Source organism: Ctenopharyngodon idella, chromosome 14, assembly GCF_019924925.1.
Source record: "Ctenopharyngodon idella isolate HZGC_01 chromosome 14, HZGC01, whole genome shotgun sequence".
Classification (NCBI taxonomy): Eukaryota; Metazoa; Chordata; class Actinopteri; order Cypriniformes; family Xenocyprididae; genus Ctenopharyngodon; species Ctenopharyngodon idella.
The window spans coordinates 6,255,203-6,283,095 of NC_067233.1; the positions used below are offsets into that span (position 1 = coordinate 6,255,203).

Here is a 27,893-nt window from a genome sequence, read left to right on the forward strand (position 1 = left end):
TCAGAAATAGACAGCTTTGTCAGCTTCTTTGGCACTGTCTTGTTTTCAGGTATGAATAACAGCCCGCTGATATCTTCTCCATTTCTGATATCTCTCTCAGAAGCGCGGCTGCTCCCCCTACCCTACCACCCAAGTCCTCAGCAGGAAAAGACGGGTGTTATGAAACAGTCTGTTATTCATGCGTGAGAGGGCCTCATTGCAGATCAGCGTTATCGTGCCTTTATTTAGTCAGAATGATAATGAGAAACAACAATGGATTCAGGTTATGGGGATCTAACTGTCCTTGTAATAGCTGTGGCTGTGTGTTGACATCCTTCTGAAAAGATCTAGACACCCAGTCAAAACATTGCTGCACAATCAGAATGGCACCGATGCGTTCAAATGTAAATAACAACCTAGGTTGCCATTTACACAATTAAAACAGAACAAAGCAAAATGTGTTCATTGTGATTTTTATAGCTCAGCCAAGTCAACAAACAGCACTTTTGCAGTTCTGACGTCACTGAGATTTTCGTTTTGTTTTTAATCGATAGATGCACGTCTCAAGTTGGCAGATTCTCCACTCTAAAGGTCTGCTATTTTCAGCCATTGTTATATATCCATAAGCTCTCAAACCAAGTTTCTTTTTGCAGATAGTGATGAAATTGTCGCCAGATAACAGCAACTATAATTCTCCACATGACACATTGTTATGCAGTTTTGTAGAAAAGACATGAGTTGTAAAATACACTTGTCATGCATTGTCATGTACATCCAGTTAACGATTGGACTTCGTGATATCTCCTATCAACCGCATCATTCGCTCTATATTTTTAAAAGTGTCTTCACAACATTATACTTTTGCCTGCATGATACAAAGATGGCAGTGTGTAGTGTTATCCTGTCAGAAACCCATCAGACTCAACTCAGTCTCGATCTCCAGCGTCTCTCGCTTGCATATACCTGAAGGAAATCGTCCATAAGTGTCAAACACTCCTAAATAAACTCTGTTCCAAAACCTAATGAGCTGCCTTACTGCCTACACTACCTCAGAAGTGACTGATTTTGAACTCTGAATAGAGGTGGCGCTCTGCACAAATCTACAACTGATGTCAATACAGTTTGACATTAGCATGTTGCTAAGTTGACCGAACAGTATGGTATTTTAATGAGGATATTTATATTTGTTTATATTTTTGTAAATTAATTTAAATGTTATTTATATGCCATTCAACATATATTTATGAATGTATGTATTTATTTAAATGACTGAATTCTTTAATTTAGCAGGAATGCATTAAAGGGATAGTTCACCCAAAAATAAAAATTATCCAATGATTTACTCACCCTCAAGCCATCCTAGGTGTCCTATCTTCTTTTAGACTAACACAATCAGAGATATATTTAAAAATATCCTTAGTCCTCCAAGGTTTATAATAGTTGTGAAAGGGGGGCTGCATTTTGAAGCCAAAAATAATGCATCCATCCGTAAAAAAGTAATCCATAGGACTCCAGGGGGTTAATAAAGGCCTTCCGAAGCGATGCGTTTTTGTAAGAAAAATATCCACATTTAAAACTTTATATATTCAAATAACTAGCTTCCAGCATACGTCCGTACGCAGAATGCGCAAGCCTACATATTGTATATGTTTATTGGTTATCAGATCAGTTTTTTTTTTTTTTCTGTAGAACACTGAGTTGTCAAATTCCCAGATGATTGTAATGTTACAATCTTTTAAAATAATAATAATAAAGATACTGCTTCCTAGTCAGTTTTCAGTTGGCCTTTAAATACTGTTTGCTAACAGTGTCCACTAAATAAAAAAGTGCTGGCTTAGCATCACAGAGAAACTTTAAAGACCTGAAGGTAAAGCAAGGTAAATCGTGGGGACCAGTGTTGTAATGTCACTGGACACAATGCATAATGCTCACTATAAGTGTCTAATGGGAGATCTATCTGTGTACTGCCTGTCCACCATCAGCCACCTGTGTTGATAAATATCTCCTTAATCTGACACATTGTGCATTAGTGTCTCAGCCTGAGAACTAATGTTGTCCATTAGCTCACTCTCTCCCACACCCACTAACATCACAGTGCCAGAAGCCGCTTAGCATCCACTTAGAAGGGTGTTTGTAGTTCTTAGTGTTTCTGAAATTGTCTCAACAAACATCAAATGCTCGTGGGTTTATGGTGTTGCACATGTTAAACTCCCATTTATATTTGGAAGATTGTTTTGAAAGTTGCATTCATAAAAGCATGTGCACTCTTAGTTTAAAAGGGCAAGACGCTTCTGGATGAATCGTCTGTGCCATGTTGCAGTCGTGTCATAGAAATATGTTGTGACTTGGCTAGTCATAGTTCTGTGCTGTTGTACACAATGTTTTTTGGGTTGTTTATTCTGTCCTGTGCCAGTGTGACACGTACCAATAACGCACAATAATAACATCATCATCAGGAGCCGGTTATCTCTGTGTTCCTTCTGTCGCTCGGCCACCCTCGTGTTTCATTCACCTGGAGTCTGAAGACATCTGCACCTCCATCTCTTTGACACACACTTACACAGAGCTCATTTCCAGCTTCAATATTCTATTCTATTCTATTCTACTTTCATATCATAGTGAGTTCTATTCTACTTTCATTTTCATAGTGAGAAATTCTGATACGTTTTTGTTCTTTATCAACATGCAATAATGCACATCATTACATGCAGTTGATGTTAATTAGTCACCATATTAGAGACACTCCCCTTGAAATTGTGGTCTCAAGGAATACATTTGAACTGCATGGTAGCAGTGATCAGGATGTTAATAGTGAAAAAGGATGTTAAAGATACACCATGTAACTTGTGGCCGTCTTGCATTTAAAAACAAAACAAAACTGCTTGCATTTTGTAGAAGAACATCGTTTTTGGTTGTACTTCAGCTCTGTGTAACTGCGGTGAAAATGATTATCCTACTGCTCATAAAACATTTACTTCTAGGCTTAAGAGATATAACCAGTTTATATGGAAAGGATTACAAGCTGACTAGCTAAAGACGTTACTATAGCTATACCAATTAATAGACATGGTACTTCCTTGAAAATAAATTCCAGCCCAGCACTACAACAACCATAATGAAATGACCCTTTACAATAGATAATGCTTTACAATGAACTCTGTTAGAGGTCTACATATGACAATTTATCTGTTATAAATATGAATATTATAAATAATAAATTACTTTACTCACCTATTGAGTAATAAAAACGCCATCTTCTCTGTGCTTTTACAACCTTTCAAATACCTCCGTTCTCGCTGAGGTAATCTCCGAAAAGCCAAGCCAATGTTGATTCTTGTTTTATTACGAGCTCTGTCACAATCTCTTTTTTGCCAGCAGACTCTCCTCTGTTTGGCTTTTTTTTTCCTTTTTTTTTTTTAAATGGGTGATATCCCGGAGCTTCAAGACTTGGGGCCCTAAGAGCATTGTCTTAAGCGCATGGCGCAAGTGCACTTAGGACGTGTCCGAATGTACTTTTGCTAGTTTAACGACGGGAAAAATGGTCGGCGCGCCAGGCACATGGTCTAAAAGGGTTGTCCCTATTCTCTTAATGAGTAATGGGTGTGTTTTGGGCGTAACGTGAAATAAACCAATCAGAGTCTCATCTCCCATTCGCTTTAAAAGCCAGTTGCGCCCGCGCCATGGTGGATTCGCTATTTACATGGTGGAATTTGCAAGCAGAAAAACTGAACGCTTCTCCAGCAAGGAAACGGATTTGCTTGTACGCGAGGTTAAAGCGCGCGAGCAGACCATCTACGGGAAAAGCCGGATAGATAATAATCATTTATATTGTAATCCTTTTCTTTTTAATATTTGGCATATTTGTGTGCTGCTGCACGTCCTTTTATGTGTAATAAGCAGAGTGTACGTGCGTTGTGTACCCGCATATAGGCACATATTACTAACGCGCTCTTTAAATAACAAAACAGATGGGCGCAAATGCATTTGCTATTTAAACAATTTGGCGCAGGATGTGAAAATGACAACTGCGTCAGGCTGAAACTAACAAAAAACACTGCCTGGCGCCGCATTGCACGGGGTGTATGATAGGGCCCATTGAGTGCTCCATGTCAACTTTTCTCACTCATTGTAACAAATAACCTCTTACACTCCCAAGCCATTTATCCGTCAAAGTAGCCTGAGCAACTTTTCTCTATTTGTGGATATGACGAGCCGCAAATGGGCGAGTGACTCATATGCAATTTCCAGAGAAAACCATCCCGCTAGGTCTAAAATATAATTACTCATAATAGGCTTACCATAGTGAATAAGGATAAGACAAAAAGAGGAAGAAGGATTGATGATGTACTGACATTTAAATTTTGTTGATTTTTTAAAAAAGGTGTACGTCTAATATGAGTCTGTTCTGGCTGCAGACAACTTTAATTTGTTTTCAAACACAATCTTTAGGACTAACTGTCCACACTGTTATTTGCAAGTGATCAAACTGAATCTGTGTGTTCTAGTGTAGGCATTTTCTGGTACATCTACAGTACATTAGGTTACTAAAGGAATTTTTTAGCCGTCAGCATGATGCCAAGAGACTTTGTCCTATAACTACTTGGAGCAGCAAACTGGCAGTATGGAGAGAGCTGACAGAAAGCTGGAAGTTTGTTCTCTGCTTATTTACGTCATGGCGTTTGACCACGCTGCTGAGTTCAAACTGTGTATGTATAAGACAGCAGGAGTGACAGAGGCGGGTATGTGCTGATGTATTTTTTCTTTACGCACCATCGGCATATGTGCGTAGTAGGTTATAGAATATTATTTCTATATTTTGTGTCAGTTTTATAAAAATCCACATAGTGATTCCAACATGGATTGCCATTTTGCAGTTCTGTTAGTGTTCTTACTGGCTCTTAATCTAGGGTTTTCTCATTACAATTAACCCTGGGTTAACGTCTTTTTAATCCCTGCTTTTTTGCTGTGTTACACCCAAATTGCACTGCCATTTAGAGTTGTTTAGCTATAGACGACCAATCATAAACTGCCTCAGCACTTACCTTATTAAATATTCATGTACTTTGCACTGAAGGAAACTGTGTAAAATGTTGAACAGCAGTGACGAAAGTCTTAATGAGCGATGAAGAAACACTATTATTTTTGCAATGTTTCAGAAGACTTAAGATATCCAGAGCGGATTTATGTGGTGACATTTCCACAGATGAACGAGCAGCTATTAAAACATGTTGCACTCTGTATTTGTCCATTAATGTTTTGAACATTTTCAATATGCAAATAAGAATGTTAATCCAGAGTTCAGCATCAAATCTCATTACCTAACAACCCAGGATTAATTAGTAACCCAGGATAAGGTATAAACAGTGAAATACTGTACATGGAACAACATAATCAGGATTATATTTACCCAGAGCTAAGAATGACCCATGATGTACAGTTTCAAGTGTGACAAGCCAATATGTGCATCTGTATCTTAGGTAATTGCCAGTCCTTGAAAATGAATACTTTCAAGTTGCTAAAAGTGTTAATTGTGTTCCACTTAGCTAGACACCCCATACTTAGTCATCTAAAGTTGACATTCAATGCACAATATATCCATTTATTCCTGTAAATAGCTTTAGTGCCACGTTTCTGTCCCTAATCTACGTAGCAAAAACAGAATGAGGCCTTTGCATGTGTCAGAATGCAGCTGTAAGTGTTGCTTTGACGTGGGATGTTTTGCATTGGTGTTTATGAAGATGAGAGCCAAATTGAGTGGTAAAAGTGGAATACAGGAGATCTGCTTTGTCCATAAGCACTTTTAGTCATTGAAATGAAGAGACAAGCATGTTAGATCATGACAGATGTAAATGTCAAGAGGATAAACATCTTGAATAGGCGCTCATTGTGCGTGCATTTCCTTACTCCTTACTGTTGCTAAATAAATTATTGAGAACACACTTGTCCCTTGTCCCAGATTTCAGTGCACATTTTGCTTTAATTTTGTCTTGTTTTGTTTTGATTTTTGTTTTGATCTTTTTGTTTTGTTTTTGTTTTTTGTCTTGTTTCGTCTTTTTTGTCTTGTTTTGAGTTTTGTGGGCTGTTTTCAACTAAAAACAGAAAACTTTTTATGCGTTTTAGCTGTTCATTTACACAACGTTTTTAACAGCATTTTGGCCAGGTTGGAATGGCTTTCAAAGTGAAAGTTTTTTAAAAACAGTATCGTTATCCTCTCCATCTAAACTGAAAAAAGCAAATTTGTAAAAAAACTGTGATGTCTTGCACATGCATATTACATGTTCAATCTATAGGCGTGTAGTGTTTCTTTACCAAGTGATATCGCCAACTACTGGCTTGGCATGTATAATACAGCATTTTTAGTTGTTTTCACGGATCTGTGTAAATGGGGAACGTTTTTACAATGTTGACGTCTTGTTTTTAGTTTTTGTTCTTTTTTGTTTTGCTCTGACGTTCCTTATTTGATCACTTATTACAACAGCTGTAGTGCACATCTCATTCACTTACATTCATTCAATTACTGTTGCATCAGGGTAAAAAAAAATTTCTGTTAACAACAAAGAATATTTGAAGAAATGATTCCTGTCAATCTTGATATATTCCCCATGGTGCAAACATTGGATGTTTGTACACCTCTACCTCTTTATCAACTAGAAGCAGGCCTGTGCAAGGAGTGATCACTGTTGAGGCTCACATTGCCTGCTTTTGACAAATCTGCTCTAATTGCTCTCTGATTAGTATGTTTCTCAGAGTTGTTGAAGGTCACTTTCTGGAATGGGTGAAGATAATTACTGCAGGATGACATGTGCTGCCAGCCACAGGGACGGAGGAAGACTTTACACAAAATGAAAGGAGGCACAAGGGGATGGAAAGTGATGCTGAGTGGATACAATTAGAGCCGGAACACAGAGCGAGAACAATATACGTGTTTTGTGTGGGTGTGTGTGTGTGTGTGTGTGTGTGTGTGTGTGTGTGTGTGTGTGTTTGTTTAATAACCCCTACATCCCACGTTGGAGGTGAGAATATAAAACAGTGCTTTCTCAAACACTCTTTTGAGCCCACTCTGAATCTCTTGACTCTGTGGAGATTAATCAGTCTGCCGTAATCACCCTTCAAACTCTACCTTTGTTTAATTAGTCCATCCAGCATAGAATCAAGAGTCGAATAAAGAAAATTTCATTGCTATTGAGGGAACGAGAGACAAGACCAACGGAAGAGTGAAGATCATTTGTGCTGTGCAAGTAGTGTAGCAGTGCATTTTAGGTTAGGAGAAAATGTTCTCATCAAACAAGCAATTCTTTTGTAGAGGGCATCTGTTCCCTCAGCGCACTCGTGGAGGCCGCATCAGACACTTTCTTTGCTTTCACACTACCCCAATCCCCTCTTCCTTTTTTCTTTTCATCAAGGCTATTTAGATGGCTTTTGAGGTTTTTTTGCACTTAGGAACTTTGCAAGGACACCTTGTTTCTCTGAAGACAATTCACTTGAGATGCAAACGTAAACATTTTAATCCCAAAATGCAAGTTAGTATGCATATACTGATGAAGGGCAGAGCACTTGAACATGTTTCTGAGAAATAAGCTTTTGAGCAAGTCCCCAAAGACATTTTTGCAAGTTTATGTCAAAAAACTCTAATTTTTATTGAAAAAAAAAAAAAAAAAGAAAGTGAAAGAGACAGAGATATTACTGGAACAGGTGTAAATGAAGTCAGGAACATGGAGTGAAAATGACACCACAAAACTAGAGTAACAGAGAGAGTCAAATTTGTTCAATATTTATAATAATTGAGCAGATTAAGCTAACAGCACTGATTTATGTCTACACTGTTGGGCACAATACCTTATTTTTTCAGAAATGTACCATGGTATTCTTTAAAGTACCTTAGGGAACCATATAAATACTATTCAGCAATAGTCCCATGGTTTGTTATATTTATATTTATATTTATATTTATATTTATTTTTAAGTTAAAAATGCTCCTCACAACTCAATAAAGTCCCGTCCTACATTGTTCCTCATTGAGTATCCTGTTTCTCTCATAAATACATCACATTACAGGAGTGAAATGGGGTTGCAAAACCCCCACAAAATTAAATCGATTTGCCTCAGCATTACCTAAAATGTAATGGGTGCTTCTCGACCTCTTTGTCATGTGGTCATGCTCCTGTCTATTTCAATTTACAGGCATATTTAATAAGCAGTTAGAAACCCAACAAAATGACAGATGCTCTTTGTTTGCAATATGCTATACCTGGTCCCATCATTCATCTGTTTTTGTTTTTCAGAATAGCATCTTCAGAGGAGATCATTTCTGTCCAATCTTTTATGTTTTCAATTTAACTTCCCAGCATCTTCTTTTTGTCACCGTTCCTCCCTCCTTTCTCCCTCTCTCTCACTCTTTCTCACTTGGGTATTGGATTTTCAGTCCATTCTAAATAAATGTAGCCACTGTGTTTTGTTGTAACGAGCTCTGTCGATTGCCTAAATGTAAGTACTCAAAATTTACACCACCGGCTCGGCCATTTGTGGAATGCTTTAACATTACAAACAAATAAAAAAGCACTATCGCCTGTAGGCTCTCACTGGGAAGTAACACTGCGAAGTGACTAGTGGATGTGCGTTTAGCATAAAATCCAAAAGGCCCCCATGTAGCGGAGTAAGAGGACATTTCCCTTTTTTTTTTTTCCATCAATATGACGGCTACGCCACCCTTCTGCTTTACAAGACTGATGTTTCCTTCTGAATATTCAAGCTACTACGTATCCACTATATCTTAATCTATTCCTGTACATGTTCTTTTCCACAGGTGGCTCACTTCTGAAGTTTTGAGCTGACTTTTTGAAATGCACACTAGCTGTGCTCATGTCCTTGGATTTACAGTTTGGCCGCTGTGGCATAATGGCTGTTATCAGTGGGGGATCCAGTGACATTGACCTGAAGCATTGTGTAGTTCCTCTTTCAGCTGAGGGTCAGATCTCTTCACACCCACTGTCTCAGGCATCCCTGGAGGTCCCACTCACACTTAACCTTTCACTGTCACCCCTGCTGCGTTCACGGTCATCAAGCCACCTTGGAGGTCATGCGTTTGGCCGACAGCACTTCCTGTATTGCTCAAATATTGCCGTAACAAATAGCTTTTCAAGAGGTTGGACAAAAAAGAAATAACCAAGCGGTCATTATCCCAAAATAAACCCTGGCAGATTTATTTTGTTATAATAACCGGCTAACTGTAAATAATTAATAAATAAACTTGAATTATTGATTTGAGGTTTTCAATTTTTAATAATGTGTGTGTGTGTGTATATATATATATATATGTATATATATATATGTATGTATGTATATATATATATGTATGTATATATATATATATATATATGTATGTATATATATATATGTATGTATATATATATGTATGTATATATATATGTATATATATATATATATATATATATATATATATAATATGGAGTAAAAGTGGAGTAAAAGCTTTGGAATGCAGTGAACTGAAAGTAAAAGTTTTCCAAAATAAAATACAGATACTTAAAATTACAGTAATGAAGTAGAAATTTAGATCAGTATATAAGAATATTTAAATGCTGACCGTCAATCAGAATTAAATGTTCCAAACGGCCATGTGTTAAGTCTAGACTGAATGATTGCTTATTTTAAAGGGTTAGTTCACCCAAAAATAAAATTTCTGTCATTAACCACTCAGACTTATATTGTTCCAAACCCATAAGACCTTCTTCCATTTTCAAAACACAAATTAAGATATTTTTGATGAAATCCAAGAGGTTTTTATTTATTTATTTATTTTTATTTTTTTATCCCCCATAGAAAGCAATGTAATTAGTATCATTCAAGGTCAAGAAAGATATTAAAGACATTGCCGGCTCAGTATTGGCCAGTTCCTGCATCATCATCACACGTATGCGTCATGCTGCTCACGTGAACAGTGTCGGCCAATACTGAGCCGGCGTTTAGATGTAAACATGGAAGTGCTGCACAGCGTTCACTGCATCAACTGCGTAGAAGACTGACATGGAAGAGAAGAGATTGTTGAATAAAGTCGTTATTTTTGTTTTGTTTTTGCACACAAAAAGTATTCTCGTCACTTCATAACATTAAGGTTGAACCACAGTAGTCACGTTGATTATTTTAACAATGTCTTTACTACCTTTCTGGACCTTAAATGACAGTAATTACGTTGCTTTCTATGGGGGATAAAAAAAACTCTTGGATTTCATCAAAAATATCTTAATTTGTGTTCCGAAGAGGAACAAAGATCTTACGTTTTTGGAACGACATGAGTGTGAGTACTTAATGACAGAAATTTTATTTTTGGGTGAACTAACCCTTTAAGTGTTATTTTGAATGTGAAATGCACCCATTCCTGCTCTCTGTAGCTTGACAAGAAATCACTCCAGTGCACCATTCATTTCATCCCGAATTTTCTCCTTCCAAAAGATGTCTTTTCTAATGATGCCAAGTCTAGCATGCTTAATTGGACCAGTGAACTATGTTATTGGAGCTGGAACCGTGTTTCTATTGGCCCCAAAGGCAATTCCAGCCTTGTGACACTAGGGTGGGCGGAGAGGGAGGAAGTATGGAAAGTGTTGGAATGGCTTGGTGGTCGATAGAGAGAGGAGGATAGACTGAGACAGTGAATGTTGTCACTGCTTTGCAGGGTGTTAACTCATAACATCATATGCATGGCACTTGTTTATGTAGTATGCTCTTCAGCATCCGTGACTGGGTTGTAGATAAATTGGGACATGGTAGGAGAATGATGTGCATTATACATGTGGTACAGCTGGGGAGGATGAAGTGCCCTTGGGAAACAGTGCTGGGCACTGAGCATCACTCTAAACTTTTGCTGTGTTCAATCTTTTCATTAGAGGTCCTTCAGACGACAGCCTCTTATGCACTTATCATTGGATATGTGTCTGTCTGCATGCTTTGTTTTGTAGCAAATGTAATCACAACATGTTCTGCCTCTATGCAAGCATCATATCAGACCAAAACCTGTTTCATATTTTATTTTATTTATATCATTTTTCATAACATTATTTATAGTTGCCAAGCGGCCCGTTCGGTGACGGTGCTGCAAATATAATGAAATGTGATACATTCTCTGATTGTTTTTTGTTGCAATTTGCAATGCATTTGAGCTATTGCCATTCGCCAAAATTAAATATTCACCGCTACTGATGTACAGTGACATGCATCACATATTACACACAAAAACAATCTTTCTGTTTTGAAATGTTGATTCAGTTTTCCATTGTGAAGGTGTGAATCATCTTTCAAAGACCTGCCAATACGAAACCACAATATTTGCTTTATCACGTTTGGATGGTGAGTATTATTGTCTTGTTTATCTTGCAGGTCCATCTTGAATTTCCCACCGTCCTTTGGCAGTGGTCCTCTAAGCGTGCAGCATATTGCATATTCCCTCCCCTTGTCATTAAGCCCTCTGGGTTTAGCTGTCCCTTGGCCAGACCAGCCTTCAGTCATCTGTGACTCCTCATCTGATGGACATTAATTGCCTCCCTCCAGACTTGTTTGCTGTGGCTAGGCCCTGATTATGATGTCATGTGCGCAAGGTTGTGTGGTGACCCATGGCCCATGGGCATTCTGGGAAAACTAGCTTAAAAAGCTATTCTGGTGACCGATCGCACTGCCTCATTCTGCCCAAGAGACTCTTATTATCTACATAAAGTCATTTTGAATGTGGGTAACATTGACGTAATATGTTACCCAAAGTCAAAATGACTTTATGTAGATAAGATTTTTGATAAAATCATTTATTTGAAGTAATAAAAGAAGTAATAAAATATTATTACCAAGTTGTAAAATATTACTACAATTTAAAATAGCTGTTTTTTTATTTTAATATAGTTTCAAATGTATGAAGAATTCCATTGCAAAAACCAAAAAAAAAGTCCATCTGACATCTTTTAAATGAACATTTTTTTACCAGGCTCCTATGTTTAGGTTCAGTAATTTCACTTGAATGGCAATGAAAAGGTTATTAGTCAGTTATTGAAATGTCTTATTTTCAAAAATGTCAATTCATTGGTATTAAACAAATTTGACTGTCTTTTTGCTGCAAAATCAGCTAATTTCATGTGTGTTTTTACCTCTAAACCTCTAAGTCCATCTCTTTGGACAACAAGACATAGTAAAACGTCCGTTTCTGTCAGTTTTACAGCAGCAAAAGGAACACGGTTGTGTTTACTTGCTACTCGTGAAATCCTGTCATTGCCACTGTAACGATGGACAAAACATGATAAAAACTTGCAGCTCGGCAATTGAAAGCCAGCTCATACATGTGGCGTCATTCGTTTTGAAATCATATGATTCGATTTGCGTCTTCTGATTGGTTCTTCTGTGGAGTTAGAGGTTTTTGCTGACAAAGGGAAGTGGTGTTTAGTGGTTTCTGCAAACAAACCAGTATTTCTGAATGGGCTGGCGCTGGGATTTAGCGGATTTAAAGCGAAAGTATTTGATGAACGTATACTACGTGCGGAGAGCATTCGCTACATATGTGACCCTGGACCACAAAACCAGTCATAAGGGTCAATTTTATGAAATTTTGATTTATACATCATAAATAATCTTTCCATTGATGTATGGTTTGTTAGGATAGGACAATATTTGGCCGAGATATAACTATTTGAAAATCTGGAATCTGAGGGGGCAAAAAAAAAATCAAAATATTGAGAAAATCGCCTTTAAAGCTGTCCAAATGAAGTCCTTAGCAACGCATATCTACTCACAAAAATACATTTTTGATGTATTTATGGTAGGAAATTTACAAAATATCTTCATGGAACATGATCTTTACTTAACATCCTAATGATTTTTGGCATAAAAGAAAAATTGATAATTTTGACCCATACAATGTATTGTTGGCTATTGCTACAAATATACCCGTGTGACTTATGACTGGTTTTGTGGTCCAGGGTCACATATCATTATCTAATTTTTGATGGAGGTGGTGTTTAGCGGCTTTTGCATCTGAACTCTTCATATATTTTTTTTTCCCCTCACACAAACCTATTGTATGGCTACAAAACACTTGTAATATTGTTCACAAATCATATGGACTACTGTCTTTTTTTTTGGTCCTTGTTGGAGTGTGATGGCATTCGTGATCACAGTTCAATTTCTTTGTGTGGAAAAGAGCTGCCTAACATATTTTGTTTTGTACGGAAGAATGAAGATGAATAAATGAGGATAGATTTGTCATTTTGGGGTAAATTATCCTTTTAATAGGTTCCGTGAGAAATTGATTTGTGAGCCAGTCGCAGCCTGTTTTCGCATGTCCAGTATTTGTAATGCGGGGTTTTCAGTGGGTTTAAATTAGAGAGTGAGTGTGAAGTGATTGTGGTGCTTTTATCACCGCCTTCTAAATTGAGCTGTGATGATGAGGAGGGGTGTCCTATTCACCTGATGAAGACCACAGATGAGTCGGCCCACTCGCGGCTCTCCCGCTGACATTTCCCGCACAGGAAATGTGTCTCCACTGGCATTTATTCAACGTGAAGAGGTTTCGGCTCCTGGCCGCGCGTGTCATTTACCCGGGAGGTGTTTAAACAGTGCTTCTGTGGCTTTCTAACATGTTCTGCCCTGCCCTTCTCGTGTCCTGTGATATGAAGATTAAAACCAACAACAAGGCAGAAGAAAAACGTAGCCTCACTCAGCCTTAACGTGGCACCTCTGTCAGTTTGCTAATTACTCTGCATCACCACTCTCTACGGTGGCATTTATTGCAAATTTGAATAATTTGCCCAGCAGATGGTAAGAATGTCAAGCTGTGACACAGATTTACTAATCTTCCCCGAGATGACGGTACGAGGCTGTCAAGTGTATTGTTTTAATAATGCTGGGAGGTGCCGGTGGGTGACGTCTGACCGGCTCTGGCAGCCCTGGCATGGCCCGTGGGTCACACGCTCCCGTCTGCTCTCTGCGCTGTCTGTGTCAAAGTCCCAACGTCTCTTTAACCCTCATCAAGGTTGTGTGGAGAGGAGATGAGAGGTGCACCTGTGCTCCTGAGCCACCGAAGCCCCCTACACTCTCACCTGGTGCTATTCATGTACCTCATCTGCTGTTGTTGCAGGCGTTAAGCTTGTCAGCTTTTCTTAACTTCTGAACTTCTCATCAGGCTCTCAGCATATGTTTGCATGCCTCGCTGAAAGGGGGAAAAAAAGAAAAAGATTTACATTAGAGAAGTGTGCTTAGATATGCCTTTTTTTCAGTGCTAGAAACACTCAGTGGAGCATCACACCATCTCTGTTATTTTACCCTACGTGAGCTGTAGGTTAATGTACGTGTTATTCTGCTTGTGCGTGATACGGCGTGGCTTTAGACGTAATCTCGCTGGAGCTGTAGAGGAAGTCATTACTCAAACTCCCAGCAGACCAGGCCGTGCGCTGTCTCTAACTGTTTCCCCTAGCAGCAGCTTCCCTCCATCGGTCCTTAATTACCGTGCACGTTTGCACCTTCTCTCTGGCGAATGTGCGGTTGTGATGGTTGGTGTTAGCTGTGACAGCACAGCACCTCTGAATGCTCAAATCCCTTTGTTTAGAGGCAGATTAAGAAACTGAGAGCATGGTCAAGATGTGGATTTTGGAATTAGTCTAATAAACAGGCACTCTTGTTGCTCTTTATTGTGAGAGTGTGAAATCAGGTTTGATGGACAACTGGGGGCAATTTTAATCTAGAGATTGAGAGTAAGATGATGTTAAAACAGATGAGAGGACAATAGAGGGGGGAGAGATTGGCAAAATAATTGTATAATAATTAATATATATATATATATAATATGTATTAATCGTGAATAATCGCATCCAAGATAAAAGTTTGTTAATTATTTATATATAAATACACACACATGCATGTATATATTTAACAAAAATATATTAGATTTATATATTAAATATTTAATTATATATAATATACAGTATATACAGTCAAACCAAAATGTATTCATACACCTTGAACATTTAATTCATTAATACAGTTTATTCACTATAGTTTAAAAAAACGGTAATAAAATATGACAAGATCGCAGAGTTAAACTGTGTCAGAAAAAAATAATCTTAATTATGTCAGATAATATTTAAGCAAAATATGGTCAGGTCAAAGTGTAATTTTTGGTTCCAAATTTTTATCAATTTTACTGGTAGTCCACTGTATGAAGAATTTTTGAGTATAATATGTTACTTTACTTTATTTTGCTATCCTCCTAATGTGTGTGTGTGTGTGTGTGTGTGTGTGTGTGTGTGTGTGTGTGTGTGTGAACTGTGTTTTATCTTGTTTATGAAGACTCAAATTCTCACAGGTCAACTCATATCGAAGTGATTGTTGCAATGTATTTTAAAATAGAGAGCAGCCTGGCACTATTTGCCTGATAATATGAGTATCTCTTTTCCCACAGAAGGTGAGATATAGCAGAGGAGAGGGTTTCCCCAGGGAGTTGGCAGAAGTAGAGAGAGAGAGAGAGAGAGAATAAGAGGGAGAAATTGAGCATAAGTGCGCCACTAGAATTTGGTCGAGCATGGACCTAAAATGGCGGCCTTGTTCCAGCTGAAGTCTGCCATGCACAGACTCTATCCTGTCGGTCATACCTTCATATAGGACATGATTAATGACCCTTGCCTGGGAGAGGATGCACTCATTAAAATCTTAATCAAAAGCCACACAGTTCTCCTCTGTTCTGCTTTGCAGCGCCATCAAGGCTGCAGCACAATTTTAGATCTGTTCCTCTCATCAAAAGGCAGTAATGTCAAGTTAAAAGTACACAGCCAATAAAATATACCACTGAAACGTCTGGATGCTCTACTTTCTTAAGATAAATCTCCCCTCTGACTTCCTCCTAAATTGAGACCAAAGAGCATATCCCATTGGCTGTCGAGTAAAATGTGCCCTGATGTGAGTATGTATTTAATGGCAATTTAATTCAAAGCATTATCTTCAATACTTATCTTATTTGCGTTGGAAATACATTTTAAATAAGTTGTATGTGTGACAGATAAGCATAAGTAAAGTAAGACAGATAAGTAATTTCTGTGCCACTATAGTGTCACCAAACAAAAAGACAAAAATAATGTTCGCTCGTTCATTCATTCGCAGGAAGTATGTGGATAAATAAACTATAATTTGCTGAATTAAAGAAGCAGAGGTCAAGGTGTTACAAATGTATATACTGTAGCCTTTGTACACTGATTGATTCACTGTCATTCAGATTCAAGAAAGAAAGATATATTTTATTTAGCTTATAACTTTAAGTGCTGTGGTTTTCCATTAAAAAAAAAATCTTATAATGCTTCAACTTGTCAGTTTGTTATTCTGTGTTTTTAGCATTTTTAAATGTTATGACTCAAGTAATAGCTGTATTTTTTGAAGCATCGAAGGCCACAGACCATAAACTGAGATGAGAGGTCAGGGCCATGTTTGTTTATGTTTGTTGTCAATTTATTCTGGGTTTAATGTTGCTGGTGCAGACATTTAGACTATACCTCTGACCCTGCCATCTTAAATAGAACTTTATGTCATTATTTAAAATGAAGCTTCAACTTCCAAATTTCATAAACAAAATTAAGGGTTTGTTTATGTCTTTGATAAGCGTGCTCTCAGCTTAAATGCTTGGTGATCTCTCTGCAGCAGCCAGATTTTTCATTCTGAGCTGTCTCTGCAGAGACCCGTGTCATTTTTAAGCTCTTGCCCTTGAAAGTTCAATTTAGGGAGAAGCTCTTTGGCATGCCAAAATTGTGCCTCTGTAATTTTTCAGATTAATTCTCAACACTTCTATCGCTCTCCTGTAAAGCCTTCAGTTCAGCTGTGATTTCATGGTCTGCACTGCCGTTTTATTTGCATTCTCTGTTTGGACATTCATCTCTTGCCTGTGTCTCATGTAGATTGTGACTGTGGTGTGTTGTGTTTTGGAAGAAGTTAAAGCTCACATTCTTAACCTGAAATTTAATGTTCATTGTGTGCACATGTGTTCACTCAACGTTGTTTACTGCTTTTAACAAGCAAATAAGTCCATGTAAATCAGTGGTTCTCAACTACAGTCCTAGGGATCCACTGCTCTGCATATTTAGTAGGCCTCCCTTATCATAGACCACATTCAGACTGCAGGCAAATGTTGCCCAAATCCGATTTTTTTTGCTCATATGTGACTCAGATCTGTATTGGACATGTGTGTGAACAGCACAAACCACATGGAATCTGATCTTTTCAATTCCGATTTGGGCCATATCCATATGTGGACCTAAATCAGATTCATGTATGATGTTTTGCAACGCGACCTCATTTTGAACAGAATTCAAGCGACTTTTACATCACTCTAGATTAACATTCATCTCAATTCTGCGCTCATGAAAGTCACTTCAAAGATTTTACATACCTGAAGTAATCAAGACAGTTGAGAAAGGTATTCAGCAAAGGACAGTGATGTGTCAAAGCTCATAAGTATTACAGTGACAGCTCTACAAGCAAAACATGAGGGCTTGTATCATAAACGTTTAAAAACTCTTTCTTTTCTTTTTTTTTTTTGCATCCCCATATTTGTATTTTATATTGCCTGCGCATAAATTCACTGGCAGATCACATAAGAAATAAACGCATAATTGCTTACTTTAATGTCCTCCATGTTTATTACAGTGCTGCGTGACGTCTTTTTATTGTTCTTTTGTGCATGCGGGTCAGTCCAGGACCATGATCTGTTCACACTGGAATCTGATATTGGCCACATTTAAAACAACAATTTGAACAGCTATACCAAACAATAAATAGATAGACAAGTATGCAGACAGAAATATAGACTGACAGACAAATGGATATCTTTACTGTCATTTTTGAACAATTTAATGCATCACAGCTGAATAAAAGTATTAATTTCTTTCTCTTTTTTTGAGAAAACACACACACACACACACACACACACACACACACACACACACACACACACACAAAAAAAACTTCCTGACCCCAAACTTTTTAACAATAGTATTTATGATTAAATGATTAATCATAGTTAAAATTGTATGAAATTAGTGAGATTTTATTTATTCACAATCAGTGTTGGGGTAACGCATTACAAGTAACGTGAGTTACGTAATCAGATTACTTTTTCAAGTAACTAGTGATGGTTATTGCAGTTCTAGACTAAATGTGAGCAGGCATTTACTCATCTTACTTGCACAAAAACAGATTCAGTATTGCTCAAAATGAGTAAAACAGTGAAAATAAACTCAGAATATTGTGCAAACCTGCAATAATTAAATAACACACATACTTTATGTATTTAATCTTACTTTATTAACCAGTGTCTTTGCTGCTGACGTTTGATGATCCAATTCAACTGTAACAGTAAACATAACATGACTTCACTATAATAAACTTCACCTTTGTGTTTCATTTTTTTTTTGTATTTATTGCTGAAGTAAGAGTGTTGTGCCAAAGTCCTTTTCAAGGAAAGTGTGTTCACTCGGCGGCCATATTTGCAACGTCTCCGGGCAGCTATTTCGGGCACCCAAGACCAAGTCCTATCTATTTGAATGGGGGAATCCTGAAATCTCAAAAACTGCGTGGGGAACTCACAATTAAATAACATATTTCAAGTTCGCCACGCAGTTTTTGAGATTTCAGGGTTCCCCCATTCAAATAGATAGGACTTGGGTGCCCGAAATAGCTGCCCAGAGGCATTGCAAATATGGCCGCCAAGTGAACATACTTTCCTTTGTTGTTTTTTTTTTAATGCTATTTGAGCATAAGAAACAACATTTATGGGACAATTCATGTCAGATTTTGACGCAGTGACGCAATGACTTTATCAATCAGCGATTGGCTCTTTTACTTAGAAGGCGCGACATATTGCGCCATATTGCGCGTTGCAGTTTCTCCCATTCATAATTAGTAGGAGTAAACCATCTTTCTTTATCTATAGTCTTTGGTTGTACTTTTTTCTTCTGCGTCCTATTCTTCTGTGGTCCAGAATAACAGCACAGCTGAAAGGTTTGTTTGAGCTGCGCCCTCTACTGTACAGGCGTGAATTTGCATTTCCTTCAATCTGAGGCTTCAATTCATTTCACTTAATGCGTAAAAGGGTCTTTACATTTGCCAAAAATGAAACTTTTTATTGCTATTACAAACCAAGCAAGCCCAGCCCAACCCAGGTAAGAAAAAGTAACGCAAAAGTAACCTAATGCATTACTTTCCATAAAAAGTAACTAACGCAATTAGTTACCTCTTAAAGGGAGTAATGCAATATTGTAACACATTACTTTTAACAGTAACTTTCCAAACCCAAAAATGGACAGACAGATTCATAGACAGATATGCTGTATGTAGATAGACAATTATGCAGATAGATGGACAGACGCACGGACGAATAGGAAGATTGGTAGGTATGTAGGAAAGAAGGAAGGTGTGAGATAGATAGGCATGTTCACAAACTTTGATGTGTTCTCCATTATTGTTTCCCAGTAACTGATCACCTGTCCTAGATTCTTCCACCATTCTGTTCCTCCTCACTCCATGACTCTTTCTTCATCATGTCCCCTGTCACTCTCTCTGGGGAGGATGGCAGTCCTGGAAAGGGGGGAAGTATCAGCAGGCTGAGCCTGAGGAGAGGGAAGCAGGATCTGCTTTGAGCCCTGAGGCCTCTCTTCTCCTCCACTGCCTTTAATGAATGGAAAGACTGACCTGGTTGTGCTGCAGCCTGTGCTCATATTGACCCGGTTCTCCTCCACACCATCGTGCATCATCTCACCACTGTGGTGTTAGAGCAGCCCCAGGGCCCTCCTTTAAGCAGGCCTCCCTTCCACACACTCGCGCATGTGACGCAGAAATCCACAATGTCACTGCACCTTAAATCAGCGGTCTGAAAGGCCCCTGCAGCCCAATGGCTGACCAAATAACCCTCTCCAGACATCACAACAAAGCTTTCCAGTGCAGGCCTGCTAGAGTAAAGGAAGCTCAGATGTAATGAATGGATATTTTTGACTTGACATGGACAGTTTCATATTAGAACATAGGTAATTGGTCATTCATTTGTGAGCAAAGATTTTTCTCCTGCATTCGACAATCCGAAGCTCTGTCTGTTTTATATTCTGGGTAGTAAACACTCCCATCCTGAACCGTTAATGGCCTCTGCGATTGAATGTTTTATTTTAGCCCATAATGAGGACTTTATAAACATTAAATATCCGCTTCTAATCAACAGACACTGGAGGCGAATCTTAAAATGACCTTATAGTCTCCTTTAATGAATCCGTATTAAGCCAGTGTCGCATGCTTTGTCTCTCTCGTTCCTTTACGCGAGTGTTTCGCAGTAAATAATTATCATGTTAGGTGACCTGATTATTTTTCCTCTGTATAATACAATTATTTTCAGTATGTGCGGGACAGTTAGTGGCCGTGCTGTTATGTAATGATCTGTTGCTGTGCAGGAAAATCATCCTCTCCGTGCCACACGCCGGACTGTCCCTGGGGCAGTGGACTTCTTCTCCAATCAATCTAATGCAGGAGGAACAGCATGGGGAGCGCTTGTTGGGGGGGACAGGAGTAGGCCAAGTTTGTTCTGACCGCACTTAGTAAAACAGACAGACACAGAGGGGCCAGCTAAAATTCCTCCTGATGTTCTCTGTACTGAGTTTAGGTATAATAATTGTGTGTGTGTGTGTGTGTGGAGGGAGGCTGCCTGCAGCTGGGCAAGTGTGGGTGAATTTACTTTTAATTAGTGTCTAATTACTGTCAACTGGCTTTCACGCTAAAACAGTACCTTCATGTCTGAAGTTAGAATGGCACTGGTGTCAGAAACGTGGCCTTTGTGGGTAGTGCTCATGCTCTGAAGAGTTTCGCAGTGACAGGTGAAGTAAAAGAATTAATGAAAAACTGTGCAGAGAAAATGAACGCTTTCATTTTTGTGATTATGTGCTCTTTTTGTGCTAATTACACACCCCACATTCAGACGCTCTCTCCTGGACTTGTGAAGCACGTAATAATAATAATAGATTGTGTGTTCTACAGTTATCTGGGAATAAACACTACTTTGCAAAAATCTGGGGTCGGAAAAATTTTATGCTTACAAAATCTACATTTATTTGATAAAAAATACAGTAAAAACAGTAATATTATTACACTTTAAATGAACTGTTTTCTATTTTAATATATTTTAAAATGTAATTTATTCCTGTGACGCAAAGCTGGATTTTCAGCATCATTACTCCAGTCTTCAGTGTCACATGATCCTTCAGAAATCACTATGCTGATTTGCTGCTCAGGAAACATTTCTTATTATTATCAATGTTTAACAGTTTTGCTGCTTAATAGTTTTTTGTGCAAACATTGATACTTTTTCAGAACTTTTTTTTTTTTATTTAAAAATCTTTTATACAATTTGAAATGTTTTTGCTGTCACTTTTGATCAATTTAACGCATTCTTGCTGAATAAACGCATTCATTTCTTTCATTCCAATGGTAGTGTATTTATAATTAAATTAGTCTAATGTGCTTAATCACACTTAATCATATAAAACTGCGCAGTTCATTAGGGAGATTTTATTATTATATTCACATTCCTAATAAAATAATAGTTGTTAATTTGCATTTCTAATAAAACCTCCACAATAAAATTAAAGCATAATGAACAAGGTATTTTAACATTGAAAACACCAAAAAAAAAAAAAAAAAAAAATTGACAGTACTTATCTGTCTTATTTCATGACTTGGGTAGCATCTCAGTCAGCATGCATTGAATTTACAATAGATTATTGCTGGTGTTTTTTTTTGTGTGTGTGATACGATCGGGCCGAGCTGTGTTCGGCTCCCTGTTTTCCGCGGCACATCCAGGCATCTGTGATTATCCTCTCACGGCCACAGAGGGAGCTTTTCTCACTCTGTCTACGATAATGAGGGAGAGACTCGCAATGCCCTCAAGTCATTTCCTTTCTCCTCCCCCTTCTCCTCTGTTTCACTCTATCACTCATTCTTCACCGGCATCATGACTTCACTACTCCACACATCTCAGTTCCTGCTGCACTATTTCATCTGTGATTATGGCTGTAATGACAGCTTCTTCTTTTTGTTTAGATGGTTCTCTGTTTTGTTTATGAACACACCATGCAGCCAAAGTTGCTGTGTAAAGAGATTTTGTACTGTAATTCACAGACAGGGTTTACTCTTTTGACATAATGACTGAATGATGTGCTGTTTTCTTTCTAATACCTAGAAATAAACATTTTCACATTTTCTGTGTAGCTTCTTAGAGAAAATCTGTGGTAAAATGTGTTACATATTACTGAGTACCACGTTCTTTTTGGTGGCTGAAGCATAATCAAATTAGCCAAAATATTTAATAACTGAGCATAACTTTTTGAATAATGGATGTTCTAATTCTCCACAATTCTACAAAGCTTTCCCATGTGGGCCTGGATTTTGGATGCTGTGGTGCTGATAAAACTGCCTTAATCAGTAAGACTCTCTAGCAGAAAGCTTCTCTGGATAAGATTTGCCGGCGAACCATCATAAACCAGCAATTCATGCTGGTAGTTTTAGCAGGGGATTTATATTTTGCAATCTATTGATTTGTTTTGTCTTCTATGAACAGGTGAAGGATTGTACAGCTGTTGAGACCTCCACCTTGTGAACAGACCTGACCATCGGGCTGCAGCAGATGTCATGGATCTGAAGGAGCGCAGGCATCGTACACTGACCCACGGCCACTGTGGGAAAGATTTCCAGTTTACCACCTCCTCTCTGGACAATGACGAATGCCGCGTACCCACCCAGAAATCCTACAGCTCCAGCGAGACCCTGAAGGCTTTCGATCACGAGTCGCGCCTTCATTATGGAGGATGTGTGGCAGACCTGGTGCACCATGAAGCAGATGAATTCACCAGACAAGGAGGTAAACACACAAGAGATATACCACAAAGTATAGACATAATCACATATACAGCACATATGCAACTCAAAATTGACAAAGATACAGTGTTCAATCCTAAAAGGTCATATATCAAATGTATTTGACAGTGTTGGGATATTTTATGTTTGATCTTTTAGGGCAGTATAAATATAAAAAAGGCATCCTTGTTGAATACTTTTATTGAAATTCACAGTAAAACATTTATATTGTTATAAAAGATTTTTATTTCAAATAAATACCATTCTTTTGACCTTTTATTAATCAAAGAATCAGTTTCCACAAAAAAATAAGCAGTTTTCAACACAGATAAGAAATGTTTTTTTGAATACAAAATTATGCTTAATTACATGCAACTAACCCTAAACCGAACTCTAAACCTAATTTTAAGTACACTTTGTTAATTAATTTTACTCAGAACTTAAATGTAAATGTTACACTATAACAAGGACATCTTAAAATAAATTATAAACGAAAATAGTTATTTTAATATTAAATTTTGTAATAATATTTCAGAATATTTCAGTTTTTACTATATTTTTGATCAAATAAATGCAGCCTTTAATGACCCCAAACCTTGGAATGGTAGTGCCTGTATAACATGTATCAGTTATTTAATCAATTTTGAAATATACTCAATTTTTACCACCAAATTACACACTGTTCAGTTTAACTTTACTATAATAAATCGATCAAATTTGATGGTTAGGGGTTTTCTTATGCCGAATTTGCTCAGCGCCACTTATGCACAAGAGACAAACGCTGCGTCTGAATATGCCTACTTCCATAATATATAGTAGGCAAAAAAACGTACTGACGCCATATGTCACATGAGAGTGACAACATGGCAGATGTAGTATGTGCGAATTTCATTCATACTACACACATTCATACTACATTTTTAACGGTCGCAAAGTAAGTTTTAAACCTGTGATTTTAAACGCAGTCAAAATATGGTGTTAGAAACATGAGACTTGAAGATCATCTATCTACTTTCAAGAACCAGTTAAAAACATGCGATAGGAATCCAATTACAATTTGTCTGTCCACACTAGTCGTGATGCAACAAAATCAATCAAAAACAAGACCGTGTGGGCGGAGCTCTTTCAGCAAGCATTCTGCACTCGCAACAAAGTGACCAAATTCATATATATTACACCATTTTTATATTATTAAATACATTCTGAGTGACTGAAACAATCTTTGTCGTGTTTGTTCACATTGAGCTCACAGTTTCAACATTCTTTCGTTTCATTTATTTTTAAGATCTGAGTAAATTATCCATTGTCGCTTTCAGTATCTCTATAAAGGTCATGGTATTCAAACTCACATTAAATTGTTTTAACATTAAATAAAGCACATGATCAGTACCTGAGATTATCATTGTTGTACTTTGTACACTATGCTGTTGTTCCAGCCATAATGTCACTGATTTCTGTTTTAGAAACTAATAGAATTAGTTTCTAAAATAGAATCTCATCACTCGTCATGTATCGTCGTTGTAGCTAGTTAGTACACAAACTCTGATTAAAATAGAAAAGATACCTTTTATCCCATGTTCCTGCTTCACATCGCGTCTGGATAAGACATGGTGTAAGAACAAATTTAGATGTATCAGGGTTCATTTTAAATTGAAATCAGATCAGAATTCCATTTAGATTCTCACACCTAGTTAAGGACTAACTAGGGACTTCATCCCCCTCTTTTTTTAAATAGTATGGCAAGTAAAATTTTAAGGTGATAATAGTTTGATTAGATAATTTTGGATCAACAAAAACAAAATCCCATTGGCTGCGTTTACACTGGCACAAAAAATCAGATGTTTTGCTCACATCTGAAACAGTTTGGAATTTGTGGTTGCACACGTTTAAACACAAAAATCCACACAAGATCCAATTTTTTCAAATCCGATCTGAACCACTTTCGAATGTGGTTTTAAATCCGATACATATCCGATATGTGGACATCCGACCTACGTCTAAACACACATATCCGATTCCCCTTGGAATTCCAAGCCACCACAAGGCGAGGGCAACACGTTTGCCTATAAAAAGATATCATTTTAATGTTGTATTATGAAGCAGAGGTGATGTATGCGCTCACACTAAAACTCAGCTTTTTTATTGAGGTGGGTGGGGACTTTATATGTCTATATATCTAGATATATTTTCCTATAGGAAAGAAAACATTCACACATTCAGCAGCTGTTTTTCAACCTCTACCCGGTGAATTTTATAAATACGCTTCAGCTACTGAAAGTTACCTATAAGGTACTGAAAATTACCTTTTTTCAGTCTATATCCGATCACCAACAATCATTTTGGGCGGGAATTAATGTAATCATAGATATCAGATACCAGTCGTGTCTAAAGTAAATGTAAACAGGCGGGCCAAAAAAACGGATATGGTCAAATGATTGGATCTGTGCATTAAGACTTGTGTCATTGTGTATATGGCATACATCTGTGCTTCTACATGATGTGTGTTGTACAGAGAACGTATGAAACATAAAAGCAGAACAGTGTATTCTGTTGCAAGCCATGGTAACTAATCCTCCCGCTCTGTGTTTACGCATGCTGCTGGAGAGAAGTGCAACTCGATCTCAGAGCGGTTACTTAAATTACAGGAAGTCCCTCCAAGTCCGCCCCCTGCTGCTTCAAATGTGTCACCTATTCCCAGCAGACGTTCCCAGCCTGCTGCCACTGATCTGCCGTTACCTGTTCAGTCTTAACCATCTTATAGCTTACGCTGGTCGACCCACTTCATGCCTCAGGCTGTAGACTTGTTGCTGACTCTATGCAGGGATGTTCGGCACAGTGCCAAACTGCAGATGCGTGCTAAAATAACAGGAGACTTTTGATCGGTGCTGATCCAAATTGAAGGTGACTGGCTTGCTAGCTCAAACTCAATTGATTGGTTCAGATATGGTACCCTTTGTTTAATCTTTGTGTTTTACATCCCTTTTTGAATGTCTTTGATGATGCTAATAAGAAAAGTCAGCCGCTTCGACTGAGGCAGGCTAGAAAAGGAAGCAGTAGAGAAAGAACAGGAAGAGAGAGCGCGTACTGTCTAAATGCTGTACCGTCATAATGAGCAGGCTGCCGCGGATCCGGAGCGGAGGTCATCTTTAAAAAAGGCAGGGTCAGGCCTGCGAGCCGTCCTCTGCGTGAGCCCCGGCTGGTGCCGCATTGATTGCACTGAAATGGATTTCAACTCGATGTCATTGATCAGCGCCAGACTGTGTTTTCAGAGCAAAAGAGGAAGACAAACCCGCTGGAGAGATTGCAGCCTCTTTTCTCTCCTTCTATTCAACTGTTTCCTGCCACAGCACTTAGCCACTGACAACAGATCCCAGAGCTCACGTGGCCCGGGGTGGAATGGCCTGTGTCCCCTCGGGGGATGTGTGGTGACAGCGACAGTGAGCAAGAATTATAGGTAGGTTTAGAGAACTGGATTGAGGGAGGACAGATAGACAGACTGACAAGCGCAGCGGCTGTGGAGAAGCAGAGAGTTGGTGGCCGTAGGATTGATGCTACTTGAGGCGGTAGCGGCTCACTGACTGCAGATGCATCCGTGGGAAGTGTTGCCACGGGAGACTAACAGTGTGCAAGGGCCATATGTAACAGCACTCAAAGGGCACTGCCAAATTACGCTCCTCTCTCCCGCTCACTCACATAGTCATCACGGCCCACATAAACGGTTGCGCAGAGAGGAAGCGGAATATTACTTTTCAACTTTTTTAAGAGAGCTATTTTCTGTCCGAATGAACAGTCCAACCTTTCACTCCAACTCCATTTCGTGTTTGTGGACACCGCATGCTCCTAATGCTCCTCAGAGTCATGCTGAGTGCAGATTTGGCTCTTAATGCTCCACACTTTAAGTCTCTTTGCTGTGTGGAATATGAGGACATGCTCACAGGTCAGGATTGTCATTCAGATGATGTACTTAAAGCATTCATACAGTACTTTTTTTGAATATACTATATTTTTTGTATCTTTTAGGAATGCATAATACCATAGCAGCTATTGGCCTGTTTGTTTGTTTGTTTGTTTGTTTAATTGGACATGCTCTTTTCCAGTTTACATCTTTACATTTAGCTGTCATCTAATACTCACTCCTAGGTCATTTTTAATAATAATAATAATATTAATAATAATAATAATCATGTTAAATTTAATCTTTAGCAAATCTGAAAATGAGTATCTATCAGAAGTAGCAGCCATTTTAATATTTTTATATCTATTTTTAAATTTTAATATCAGTGCATTACTAGTATCTTTATATAGACAATTGAACAAGCTGTCATTTTGTTAAAGATGAGTGATGGCTCTTGCTTTCTTTTTATTTATTTCTTTAAAGGGGTGGTTGATTATGATTTCACTTTTTGAACTTCAGTTATTGTGTAATGTTTGAGCATAAACAACATCTGCAAAGTTACGACACCCAAAGTTCAATGCAATGGGAGATATTTTCTTTTAAAGAATTCACTGTTTAAGAACTACAACAAATGGCTGGTAGGGTCTACAATGAGCTTCTTCCCGGATTACTGACATCACTAACCCTAAAATTTACATAAACCCTGCCCACGAGAACACGCAACAAAGGGGGTGAGGCCATGTTGGGCTGGTTTAGAGAAGAGGAAGAGTTGTTGTAGTAGAGTGTTGTTACCATGCCGTTATTTTACTCCAGACTGCTTCACAAACAAGTGTCAATTCAACACTGGATTTACACAAAAGATTAACATGACGGCACATGCTAGTCGATGAGTTGAATCAACTCCACTGCAACTACATGAATTTATCCACTAACCGTTCAGAAGCACCAGGTTACATTCTAAAAGTTGTATCTCTCCATCCGACTCCATTTTGAACAATGTAAGGCTGAACACCGTTACTGACAATTGACATTTTGGCTGCATGAGATTCTCCAGCTTTGTTGTTGTTGGGCAACCGAAGCACGAGCTGTTAAAGCTCCGCCC

General features: G+C 38.1%; 1 protein-coding gene across 7 annotated transcripts in view; it reads left to right on the plus strand.

Annotated features, from left to right (window-relative positions):
* The window catches only part of tenm2a (teneurin transmembrane protein 2a), a 298,870-nt gene that overhangs the window by 39,521 nt on the left and 231,456 nt on the right, over positions 1-27,893 (plus strand). For all 7 annotated transcript variants that reach the window (XM_051918420.1, XM_051918423.1, XM_051918424.1 and 4 more), the window contains one exon: positions 22,601-22,900. In XM_051918420.1, coding sequence (XP_051774380.1) covers positions 22,672-22,900 — 229 coding nt within the window. In that variant the 5' untranslated portion in view covers positions 22,601-22,671. The remainder of the gene's footprint in view (positions 1-22,600; positions 22,901-27,893) is intronic.